Source organism: Mustela erminea, chromosome 6, assembly GCF_009829155.1.
Source record: "Mustela erminea isolate mMusErm1 chromosome 6, mMusErm1.Pri, whole genome shotgun sequence".
Classification (NCBI taxonomy): Eukaryota; Metazoa; Chordata; class Mammalia; order Carnivora; family Mustelidae; genus Mustela; species Mustela erminea.
The window spans coordinates 113866943-113880551 of record NC_045619.1 but is presented as its reverse complement, the minus strand read 5'-3'; the positions used below and the strand labels follow the sequence as shown (position 1 = coordinate 113880551).

Below are 13609 nucleotides of genomic sequence, written 5' to 3'. Positions count from 1 at the left end.
AAAAAAATCACATGTTTTAATGGATGAAAGGTCTCTTTTCTGTATGAGAAAATGAATAAGAAATCAGAAAAAAATTTTTTACCTGAAGATGAAGTTTTAATATCAAGAAAACAATCTTAAATTAAGAATCTTGGAACTTCCAGAAAACTGTTTTTGACAATCTGACTATGATATGTATCTGTGTGGATGCCTTTGAATTTAGTTTGAATTTGTTGAGCTGCTTTATATGAAGATTGATTTTCATAATATTTGAGAAGTTAATGACTATTATTTTTGAAAATGATTTTTTCTTTTTCTTCTTTCTCTGTGAGATGCCCATTTTGCTATGTTGATACTCTTGATAGTTTTCCATCAATCTCTGAGGCTCTGTTCATTGTTTTCATTCTTTTTCTTCCTGCTTCTTAGACTGGCTAATATCAATATACATCTCATTTTCACTGATTCCTTTTTTGCCTTAAAAAAAAAAAGATTTTGTTTATTTGAGAGAGAGAGAGTGAGTATGCACAAGAGCAGGGAGAGGGGCAGAGGAAGATGCAGGCTCCCTGATGAGCAAGGAGCCCAATGCAGGACTCCATCTCAGGACCCTGGGACATGGCCTGAGCTGAAGGCAGCCACCTAAACAACTGAACCACTCAGGTGCCCCTCTTCTTTGCCTTTTTAATCCTACCTTTGGTTCTTTTTATTTCAATTATTGTGCTTTCAACTATAGAATTTATAGTTCATCTTTTTTAAAAAAATTCTATCATGCTATTGATATTCTCTGATGGTAAGGTATTATCCTTATAATTTCCTTTAGTTCTTTAAGGTATAGTTTATTTTAGTTATTTGAACATATTTTTGAATGCTAGCTTAAAATCTTTGTCTAGACAAAAACAATCATCATCACACTCAATGGTGAAAAGTAGAACTTTCCTTCTAAGATTAGGAGGAACTGAACTAGGATACCTACTCTCCCCACTTTTATTCAGTAGTACTGGAAGTCCTAGCCACAGCAATCAGACAAGAAAAGTAAATAAAAGGCTTCCAGATTGGTAAGGAAGAAAACCTACACTATTTGCAGGTGACATGATACTACACATAGAAAATTTTAGAGACACCACTAAAAAACTCTTAAACCTAATAAATGAATTATGTAAAGTTGCGGGATACAAAATAAATACTCAGAAATCTATTGTGTTTCTATACACTAATAAAACAACAGAAAGAATAATTAAGAAAACAGCAGCATTTTCAATTGCACTGAAAAGAATAAAGTACCTCAGAATGAACTTAATCCAGGAAAAGAAAGACCAATCTTCTGAAAACTATAGCATAGATTAAAGGAATTGAAGACAACACAAAGAAATGCGAAAATTTTTCCATTCTTATAGATTTCAAGAATTAATATAATTAAAATGTCCATATTAATCCAAAACAATCTACAAATTCAATTCCATTTATATCAGTACATTTCACATATCTAGGACAAATAATCCTAAGACCCTGAATAACCAGAGCAATCTTGAGAAAGAACAAAACTAGAGGTATGAAATCCATATTTCAAGATATACTATAAAGCTGTAGTTATCAAAATAGTATGGTACTGGCACAGAAATAGATACAATGATCAACAGAATAGAATAAAGAGCCCAGAAATATACCCACACATATATGGCAAATTATGAGAAAGAAGTCAAGATTAAACACTGGGGAAAGAACAGTCTCTTCAATAAATGGTTCTGGGAAAACTGGACCACTCTTAAACCATAAACAAAGTAAACTCAGAATGAAACCATAACACTCCTATAAGGAAACATAAGCAGTAAACTCTTTGACATTGGCCTTAGCCATAATTTTCTTGATAGTTCCCCTCAAGCAATAGAAAAGCAAAAATAAACTATTAGGACTACACCAATATGGAAGACTTTTGCACAGTGAAAGAAAGCATTGACACAATGAAAAGACAACTTATTGAATGGGAGAAGATATTTACAAATGCCATATCTGATACAGGGTTAGTACCTAAAATACATAAAACGTTACATAATTCAACACCCAAACCACAAATAATCCAATTTAAAATGTGGGAAAAGAACCTGAAGAGATAATTTTTTTAAAGAAGACCTGCAGATGTCCAGCAGACACATGAAAATATGCTTACCATCACTAATCATCAGGGAAATGCAAATCAAAACCACAATGAGATTTTACCTTAGACTTGTCAGAATGACTAAAATCAAAATGACAAGAAATAACAAGTATTGGTGATTATGTGGAGTAAAAGGAACATTCATACACTATTGGTAGGAATATGGTTTGTGAACTGGTGGAAAATAGTAGTAAGATTCCTCAAAATATTAAAAATAAGAAAACCATACAATCCAGTAATTCCACTATTGGATATTTACCCAAAGAATGAAAAAACATTAATTTGAGAACATATATACACCCCTCTGGATTTTTTTGTCTATTTTTCCCTATTTTACAACTTATAAGAAATTTTAATCTGAATTCCAGTTAACATACAGTCTAATATTAGTTTCAGATGTACAATTTAGTGATTCAACACTTACATATAACACTTGCTGCTCATCATAACAATCCACCACTTTGTTTAATGAAGCATCATTTAGAACAATCAAGAACTGGAAGCAGCCAGTGTCCATCAATAGATGAAAGAGTAAAGAAGATGTTACACACACACACACACACACACACACACACACACACACACAGGAATATTATTCAACCATCAAAAATGAGATCTTGCCATTTGTGACAATAGGGATGAGCCTAGAGGGTATCAGGCTAAGTGAAATAGAGAAAGACAAATACCATGTGATTTCATATGGAAGCTAAACAAACAAACAAAAAATGAACAGTAAAGTGAAATAATATTTGCATATTAGGGGTCCCAGGAAATGAAGGGAGAGAGACTGAATGTTTATTGAACAAATTATAGCAGAGAAAATTCCTAATATGGTAGGTATTCAAGCCAAGAAGGCACAGAGAATTCCCCTCAAAGTCAATAAAAATAGGTCAACACTTCAACATATAATAGTGAGGTTTGCAAATTTCAGAGATAAAGAAAAAATCCTGAAAGCGGCTCCAAATAAGAGGTCTTTAACCTACAAGGATAGAAACATAAGGCTGACAGCAGACCTGTTCAAAGAGAACTGGCAGGCCAAAAAGGACTGGTATGATATATTCAATGTGCTAAATGGGAAAAATATGCAGCAAGAATACTTTATCCAGGAAGGCTGTCATTCCAAATAAGAGAGAAAGAGTTTCCAGGACAAAACAAACAAAACTAAAATTAAAGGAATTCATGAACACTAAAGCAACCCTCCAAGAAATATTAAAGATGATCTTTTGACAGTATGGAGATTCCTCAAAAAATAAAAACAGAGCTACCCTGTGACCCTGAAATTATACTACTGGGTATTTACCCCAAAGATACAGATGCAGTAAAAGAAGGGCTATCTGTACCCCAATGTTCATAGCAGCAATGGCCACAGTTGCCAAACTGTTGAAAGAGCCAAGATGTCCTTCAACAGAGGAATGGATAAAGAAGATATGGTCCATATATACAGTGGAATATTATGCAGCCATCAGAAAGAATGAATACCCAACTTCTGTATCAACATGGATGGGACTGAAGGAGATTATGCTGAGTGAAATAATTCAAGCAGAGAAAATCCATTATCATATGGTTTCACTTATTTGTGGAACATAAGGAATGACATGGAGGACAATAGGAGAAAGAAAGGAAAAGTGAATTGGGATAAGCCAGAAGTGGAGATGAATCATGAGAGACTGTGGACTCTGATAAACAAACTGAGGGTTTTGGGAGGGAGGGGTAGTGGGATGGGTGAGCCTTATGGTAGGTATTAAGGGGGGCACATATTGCATGAAGCACTGGGTGTGGTGCATAAACAATGAATCTTGGAACATTGAAAAAATAAAATTAAGGAATAAAAAAAATAAAAAAGATGATCCTTTGAGCAAAGAGAGAGCCCAAAAGTAACAAAGATCAGAAAGAAAAACTCTACAGAAATAGTAACTTTATAGGTAATACAATGGCACTAAATTCATATTTTTCAATAATTACTCTGAATGTAAATTGACTAAATGCTCCAATCAAAATAAATAGTGTATCAAATTAGATGAAAAACATAATACCCATCAATAAGCTATCTATAAGAGACTCATTTTAGACTCAAAGACACCTCCAGATTGAAAGTGTGGGGATGGAGAACCATTTATCATGCTAATGGACATCAAAAGAAAGTGGGAGTAGTGATCCTTATATAAAACATACTAGTTTTTAAACAAAGGACTATAATAAGTGACTAAGAAGGACACTATAGCATAATAAATATTCTATCCAACAAGAAGGTCTAACAATTGTAAATATTTATCCCTGTAAGTTGGGAGTTGCCAAATATATAAATTAATTAATAACAAAATTAAAGAAACTAATTGATAATAATGCAATAATAGTAGGGGACTTTAACACCCCACTCACAGCAATGGACAGATCATCTAAACTGAAGATCAGTGACACACTGGACCAGATGGACTTCACAGATATATTCAGACCATGTCAACCTAAAACAACAGAATACACATGCTTCTCAAGTGCCCATGGAACATTCTCCAGAATAGATCACATACTCTGTCACAAATCAGCCATCAACAAGTATAAAAAGAATGAGATCATACCATGAATATATTCAGACCACAGCACTTTGAAATGTGAAGTCAACTGCAAGAAAAAATTTGGAAATGCCACAAATAAATGGTGGTTAAATACATACAAAAGAGTGAATTGGTTAACCAGGAAATTAAAGAAGAAATTTTTAAAAATACATGGAAACAAATGAAAATGAAAACTCAATAATCCAAAACCTTTAGGATGCAGTAATGGTAGCCATAAGAGGTAAGTAAGTATATAACAATATAGGCCTACCTAAAGAAGCATGAAAAGTCTCAAGTATACAACCTAAACTCACACCTAAAGGAATTAGAAAAGGAACAGCAAACAAAGAAAAGAAAAGGAATAGGAATTAAGCCTAAAGCCAGCATAAGAAGGAAAATAATAAAGATAAAGGAGAAATAAACCATATAGGAACAACAACAATAAACAGTAGTACAGATCAACAAAAATAAAATCTGAAACAGGAAGAAATAGAAAATTTGAACAGACCCCAAACCAGCAAGGAAATTGAATCAGTAATCAAAAATATCCCAACAAACTGGGGTCCAGGGCCAGATATCTTCCCAGGGGAAGACTACCAGCTATTTAAAGAAGAGTTATTACCTATTCTTCTTCTCCTCTAACTGTTCCAAAAAACAGAAATGAAAGGAAAATTTCCAAACTCATTCTATGAGACCAGTATTACCTTTATTCAATATCAGAAAAACCCCTATAAAAAGAATTACAGACCAATATCTCTGATGAACATGGATACAAAAATTCTCAACAAGATACTAGCAAATCAAATCAAACAGTACATTAAAAGAATTATTCACTATGATTAAGTGGGATTTGTGGTTCAATATTTGCAAATGGATCCATGTGATATACCACATCATCCATTTTCAATAGAAACTCTCAACAAAGTAGGTATAGATGGAACATACCTCAACATCATAAAGACCAAATATGAAATACCCACAGCTAATATCATCCTCAATGTGGAAAAATGAGAACAGAAATGTCCCCTCTCAACATTATTATTTAACACATAACTGGAAGTCTTAGCTTCAGCAATCAGACAACAAAATGAAATAAAAGTCATTCAAATCAGCAAGGAAGTATTCAGACTTTCACTACTTGCAGATGCCATAACATGCTATGTGGAGAACCTTGAATATGCCACCCAAACACTGCTAGAACTCATATACAATTCAGAAAAGTTGTAGCATAAAAAAACCAACATACAGAAATGGGATGCATTTCCATATACCAGTAATGAAGCAATATAATTGCTCTAGCATTGAGTAGGAATTTAATCAAGATAATTATTATAAACTTAAGACATGACCTAGACATTGAGAAACTCCCTACTTAGTATAACAAGATGTTCTGTGCCAGTCTTGAACATTTCTTGCCTCATAGTTGGAATCAGTCATTTGTCCTAGAGGCCTTAGTTTTTTTCAAATGGGAAATGTTATTAAGAGACCAAGATCTGAAAACTAATGGTTCCCATTTGTACTGGGGTGTGTATGTGTGTGTATACACATACAAATACATTTATGTGTATGTAGTTATATGTATCCATGAATATGTATACACATGTATGTATATGTATGCACTCATATGTGTATATGTCTGTATATATATGTGTGTGTGTATGTATGTGTTTGTATATACGTATTTATATCGTCAATATATTTATATTTACTCATTTGCTCAATTCTATAAGACCCTGAAATTATTTTAGAATTGCTTAGTTGATACTGTCAGAAAAACAAACAAAAGATTTTATGGTTTTCTCTTACCCAAGACTGAGACTATATTACTGTATCACAAGTAACTAAATTAGTCCCTTTTTATTCCTTGAGTTGGTTCATTTCTTTTTTTAAAAATGTTATGTTAGTCACCATACAGTGCTTCTTTTCTTAAGTTGCTTCATTTTTTGTAAACTATTATTTTTGTTTAGTATAATTTGTTTTTGGAATATGTAGAAATATTAGCCTACTTCCAAAATAAAAATATTTAAGAGAGAGAGAGCATTTTTTCCTGAAGCCTCACTCCTGCGTTCCTCAGTTTATCCCTTCTGTTTTAAGTAAATTGATTTCTGGTTTATCAGGGCTGTGTTTCATTTTGTAAAAGTAAGTGTCTCTATATTTTTCTCTATTTTCTCCCTTAATTCCCCTTCTTTGTCACCTCAAAGGTAATATACTAGATCTGCTTTTAAACTAACATCTGCTTTTTAACTTTTCTTTTTCACTTAATATTCTCTCATGGAAATTTTTGTATGTCACTTTCTGGAAAATGTTTCCATTCATTTGACAGTTTTATACAGCTGTTTGTGTCAATATACCATTGTTTATGTGATACCACAGTTTACAGTACAGATCTTCAGTTACTTAAACAGTAATCTATGCTTGAACGTTTAGGTAGTTTTGAATATTATGCAATAACAAATGCTGCCATAAGTAACCTTGCGCATATATGTTTTATTGTTTCAACTACATTTATGTATTAGCCTAAGTATAAATACCCCAAAAAACTGGAACTAATTTAAGTAAATTTAATTTATATAAATATTTATGAAATAATATTCATATGAAAATGCTCATTAAAACTTTCCTCATTGTTTTCATATCTAGCATTGTATTTTTAGTTTTATCAAAAAGAGAGAAAATTCTGCTGTACACTTGTATAAATTTGAAGTTTAGGTATTTCACAACAGGTCTTTTTTTTCTATTTAATGGGCTAAATGTATTTCTTTATGTAGTACCAGATGAAGAACATATGATTGAGCATGAAGATTCAGTGTCAAAAACCAAAATGCAAGTAGAGAAACAAAAAACTTCTAGAAAGGGAAGATTCATTAGTAAGTATTTTAAAAAACTCTACAAATTATTTTAGAGTTTTTTTTTTCCTTTGGCTCACAACCATATACCTAGGATATATTCTGTAGAAATTTTACATGTTAATTTAAAGGGTGAATACCCTAAGATAAAGAACAAAAGAAAAATTATTGATACATTTTGTTTATAATTTCTGATCATTCATACCCATGGGTCATGTGCTCAGCATCCACCAAGGGCAATAGTATGTCAGTAATGGTCTCACAAAGAGTGTGTACCTTTCAGTCAGCCCTGGGAAATTACTGGTCCAAAAAACCAATGGGTGCCTTAGACCTGTGTCAGTGTCTTTTTGCAATAGGTTCTAATGGTGAAGACATGGTAATTTATGCTAACTCCAGAGTTATGTGCCTGAAATCTCTTTGGGTAGAAAGTCAGTAGTCAAAGAGTCCCACCACTATTCAGACTCTCTAATCTTGGGAAGAGAGGGTGAATAGATTCACAAACATCTCCTGTGGAATAAGATGTCTTATCTTTTGCTCATCTTGCCCTGGAATTTTACCTGGACACTATGTCCTTTTACCTTCTTTATATTAATGGTCTAACCATGTTGCCCCATATGATCAGGATGATATACAGCCCTAGTTGGATAACCTTGTTTGGGCCCACCAGAAGATTGTCATCAACTTGATTAAAAGCTAGTATTCCCTCTGCAAGTGGGACTTTGTTTCACAGTTGCTTACCTGATAGCAGTAGAAAAGGAAAAACTACTAAAAATTTTTGTGAATGCTTTTGCATTCCACTCTCTCGCCTAAGACTGAGGTTATAGATCAAATACTGTTGATTGATTATTTGGGTTTGTGCTTATTTTTTTCCATCATTAGGTTCATTAAGTTTGTTTTCAGTTTTAGTCTTCGTTCTCATTTTTTAAAATTTATTTTTGGAATACGTAAAAGTGAACTTTCTTCCAAAAGTAGTAAATATGCAAAAAGAGATAAAGTATCATTCCTTCCCTTGCATTCCTCAGTCTTCACCCTTTTCTTATAGGTATCCAACTATATTGTTTTCTGGTTTGTCCTTTTATATTTTATTTTAAAAAACCTGTCCTTTTCCACCCCCTTCATTTCTATATTACTTTCTTTCTTTTAAAAAAGTGGCATGTTAGGTATTCTCTGTTTCATTTTTTTAAAAATTACCCCTAGAATCCTTCCAAATCATTTTGTAGAGACATTTTCATTTCTTTATAGCAGTAGTTTTCTCACTGTTTTCATATCTACTACATATTGTACTATGTTATGTACCACAATTTATACTGTATGATAGTTTATAATATATGCATTAGTTTATCCAACCAGTTTTCTATATTTGTGTATTTAGATGGTTTTAAATATTTTGCAATTACAAATAACACTGTAATAAGAAAACTTGTAATATGAATTTTCATTTTTTTGGTCTGTGACTATGTAATTGCCCAAATAAAATGTAAGTAACCAAAAAGCTAGAGACTAATATAAAACATATTTGATACCTAGGAATATTTAAGAGACAATGAGACAGCTTCCACATACATCTATTAAAGCTGATCTCACAAGTTCATGTGGATCTATCATTGTCACAGTTTCCTTAAAACTTTACAAAAATGAGAAAAAATCCTGCATAATTATTATTAATTCATAATCTAGAGATTTCACAATAAATGAAAGTGGACTAAATGTATCTCCCAATGTAGCTCATGATAAAGTACCAGATGAAAAGCTCATGCATAAGAATCAGGATTCAATGTCAAAAACCCAACAGCAAGTAAAGAAACAAAGCACTCTCAGAGGGGAAGGACTCTCTGGTAAGTATAACAACCCTAGCTAATATTAAAATATTTTATTTATTTATTTATTTATTTATTTATTTATTTTTAAAAAGGTTTCATTTATTTGACAGACAGAGATCACAAGTAGGCAGAGAGTCAGGTAGAGAGAGAGGGGGAAGCAGGCTCCCCGCTGAGCAGAAAGCCCAATGCAGGGCTTGATCCCAGGATGCTGGGATCATGACCTGAGTTGAAGGCAGAGGCTTTAATGCACTGAGCCACACAGGCGCCCCTGAAATATTTTAAATTAAACTCACCTGATGGTCCTTTTTGTTTGGTTCATGAATATGCATTTGAGCACACATTACAGAATTTTTACACTTTATACTTTTTCCTAAAGTATTAATACCCTAAGATAATTAGTGAACAGAAACAAAAGTATTGATACATCTTAGATGGCGTTTTGGTACAAAGATGATTTTATGGCCATGGATCATATATTCAGCCATGACTCAGTAACAGGCCATCAACTGACTCTCAAAGGGTTTATACTTACGAGGTCACTCCAGGAAATTATGGGTCCATAAATGCAGTGGTTGCCCTTGACTAGTGGCATTGTCTTTCAGCATAGCCTAAAACTGGTACACAGAGATATGCTAAGGCTTATAACTCAGATGGAAAATGTGTATAATAGTGACGAAAGGGAAGGGTAGCTAATAGATCTCTCAGAGGATCTCCAAGGCATCCATCTATCAGGTGTCACTCAAATGTAGAGATCTTTATGGTAACCCGATATTTGAGTGCCATCAAGATACCTCTGAGGAGTGTGATCACCAGTAGACAAATAGTACCACTAATTGTTGAGACTCCTTGCATTTATTGGGCCAGAGAAAGCCAAAGGCTTAGAAATTGTTTACTCTCAAGAAACACATTGTGGCCCTTCCCATATGATGCCCTGGAATTTCACTTAGGTTTCTGGTCCTTGTGTTATGTCCAGATTAATGTGGTGTCCAATCCTTATTTGCTGGTGCCTTTTTCTGGCTCCGTTTGGATGATGTCATTAATAGAGAGGAAGGTTAGTTGTCCCTCTCTCTGGTAATGGCACTTTTTTCCAGGTTATGGACCTGATGACCTTTATGTCAGAGAGGGAATTTAAGGACTCCTCTGGAAGATCAGTAATGGTGTATTGCAGCCCAGTCCACATAAGGGTGAACTGAAAGCAGTATTGAAAAGGGCATTTGTGATGTCAGTTGCTGCATACCAAATTCCCTCATCTTGGAAGACAGCCTCTGTGACAGTCATAATGTTGGGTACTACTGACGTCAAGGCTGAACTGCAGCTTTAAACTACCTGTAATTAATTGAGATTCCTGAAACCCAAAACCTTGTATGTGGGTCATTTGGGGGAATTTTGTCTTCCTGAAGCACAAAATGATAGCAGGTATTTCCACCCCGCCTCAGGAAGTTATATTTGAGAGGCAGAAGCACTAGAGGCTGATAGATGAGTTGGTAGACATATCCTTCTACATATCCCACTAAGTCCTAACCGAAAAAGTTCCTTTCAAGGAAAACAGAAGTTAACATAGACAATATATTTATACCAGTAGTGCACTCAATAGTGGGCACAATGGCAGTAGAGGTCTGTCTGTGTTGGCCCATTGGTTCTACACATAGGCGAGTCTGGATAAGAGTCTGGTCTTGGCCTCATACTTTAAACCAGAAAGGATTATTATTTTCCCCTCTTTCTGATGTCATAGATTGTGTAGATCATAAATACTTTTGTGCCAGTATCCAAAACCCCAAATATAATTCTTCTCCATGTTCACTTGAACTCTGACTTTGGTATAGGGCCTTCTTTCTCTGATAAGGACATGGAGCGCTTGGCCTGATATATAGTTTTGTTTATGTTTAAAAACTGAACATTAGGGCTTGAAGTGGGCAGGGTTTTTCATTCATCTCAAGATTTATTAGAACATGTATAGGAAATAAAACCTAATATTAATCATAGGGCTATCACTGCAGACCCTAGAGAAATTCCTCTTGCACCCTCAGTGGCATATCACCTGTCTTGGGCTCCTTGGTAGAGAGCCCATCTATCTTCTCAATTGAGAAAATGTTGTTAAGTAGCTGTTCTATGGAACTTGGGACCAGGGAAAGAAGGGGCGGAAAGTTGAGGAGGAAGAAGATACTAAGTTAGGATGGATAAATACATCTTCAAGTTACCTAATAAGTTGGTTTTGGCAGAGGTACTTGAATAATGTCTCAGCTAAGGCCATTCACCTCTCATAAAGAGCCTTCTGAATGCAGGTGCCTAGGGTAGGTATGCAGAATGTGTAAGAATATGGATAACCCGGAGGGACATGAATCCTTGACAACAACTTCTTCCGGAGATTGCCCTGGCTATCAGGTGTGGAGAAGGCAACTTTCTCTTATGAGGCGTGTATGTGTGTGCGCGCACATGCGTGTGTACATATATATATATATATATATATATGTATATATATATATACACACACATATATATATAAAATATAACATTTGTCTATCATCATCATCTATCCACACACACACATATAGTGAGGCATACACACATACACACATATTTAGAAATAATAAGTTCTTGAGTGCCTGAGTGGGTCAGTGGTTAAGCAACTGCCTTTGGCTCAGGTCAATTGCAGAATCCTGGGATCGAGAATCAGTCTTCTTGCTCAGCAGGGGAGTCTGCTTCTCTCCCTAACCCTGCTCATGGTCTCTCTTTCACTCATCTCTCTTTCAAGTAAGTAAAATCTTTTTTTAAAAAATAAATAAGTTCTTTATAGACATGTTTCATTCCAGTCCATCTCCTTGGAGCCTGTTCTTGCCTTCCTCTGTTTTATATGCATGTGTCCTTTCTTTTGTAGTATGAAGTCTAATCTTGAATAACATCAACACACTTATTTGTTTAATCCTGTAATACTTCTAAATTTGTTTCAAAATTACTTAGCACATAATACTAGAAAAAACTAATGTACTAAAAAGAGTTTGTTTGTATCCTATTCTTTTTGCTAAGACTGAAGATATATGTCAACTACCACCAGTTTTCAAATGGTCCCAGAGTGCAAACCCATCTCTATTTAACTCTGACCATAGTATTTCTCCTCAGGTCCCCTTTTTGTACAGGCATTTGGCTGAACCCCTTAAACTGCTTATTTTTGAAAATGCAGAAATGGTAAAACTAGGCAGATTATCCAATTTTTCTCAAAATCCACTGGGAGATATAGAGAGAAGGGCCCTTGTGTTAGTGTTAAGTGTCATCACCATCTGACTCTAATGCTACTATCCTGGGATTCCTGTGGGCTTCCACTTGGCCAGGTGGTCATTAGTGGAGAGTCTGTAATCGACATCTTGAGACCTACTGTTGAGTAACTACACTCAGAAAAGCCCTTAACCAGATGATTCAGGAGTGGATAGCCAATTACCATTTTTAAGTCATTTCCTCTGCTTGTCAATATAGCAGTAGCCAATTTTTCATGTCTAGAAATTTATCAGTTAAGATCCAGATTATGTGATGAGCCAATTGATCTGACCTATGAATAGGTTTAATTGAACTTGATACTAGCAAGTGTGGCATGAAAAAACCTAGAAATCTGAGTGTGTTTAACAATCTCATTGTGCACTGTTCTCACTTGTCACTGTTGAACCTAGGGACCATCAGGATGGATCATCTGCACTAGGAAGATGGCTGTAGGTTTGGTCCAAACAAGCTTTTGTTTGTTTTAAAGATAATTTTTAAAGAGAAATTTTAGGTTAAAAGTATAGGTACAGATATGTTCCATATACCCACTGCCCTCACATATGCATAACCTCCCTAATTTTCTCTCTCATTTTCCTTCCTTCCTTCCTTCCTTCCTTCCTTCCTTCCTTCCTTCCTTCCTTTTCCTTCTTCTCCTTCCTCCTTTTCCTCCTCTTCTTTCCTTCCTTCTTCCTTCTTCAGAGGGAGCATGAGCACACACATAAGCATGGAAGGAGGGTCAGAGGGAGATGGAGAGAGAGAATCCTGAACAGGGTCCATGTTCAGCTCAGCGTAGAGCATGGCATGGGACTCAGTCCCACAGCCCTGAGATCATGTACTGAGCCACAGTCAAGAGTCAGACACTTAACTGACTGAACCACCCAGGTGCCCTTCACCTCCCAAGTTTTCAACATCACTTCTCAGCGATAAAAGTGGCATATTTTTTATAGTTGGTGTACATTGAAAAAAATCACAATCATCCAAAATCCATAGTTTCCATTAGAGTTCACCAAACAA

General features: G+C 34.8%; 1 protein-coding gene across 1 annotated transcript in view; it reads left to right on the top strand.

The window, feature by feature from the left end:
- Positions 1 to 13609, top strand: part of LOC116594225 (coiled-coil domain-containing protein 7-like) — a 247483-nt gene that overhangs the window by 35576 nt on the left and 198298 nt on the right. Inside the window, 2 exon segments of the mRNA XM_032349334.1 lie at positions 7449 to 7547; positions 9251 to 9361. Coding sequence (XP_032205225.1) covers positions 7449 to 7547; positions 9251 to 9361 — 210 coding nt within the window.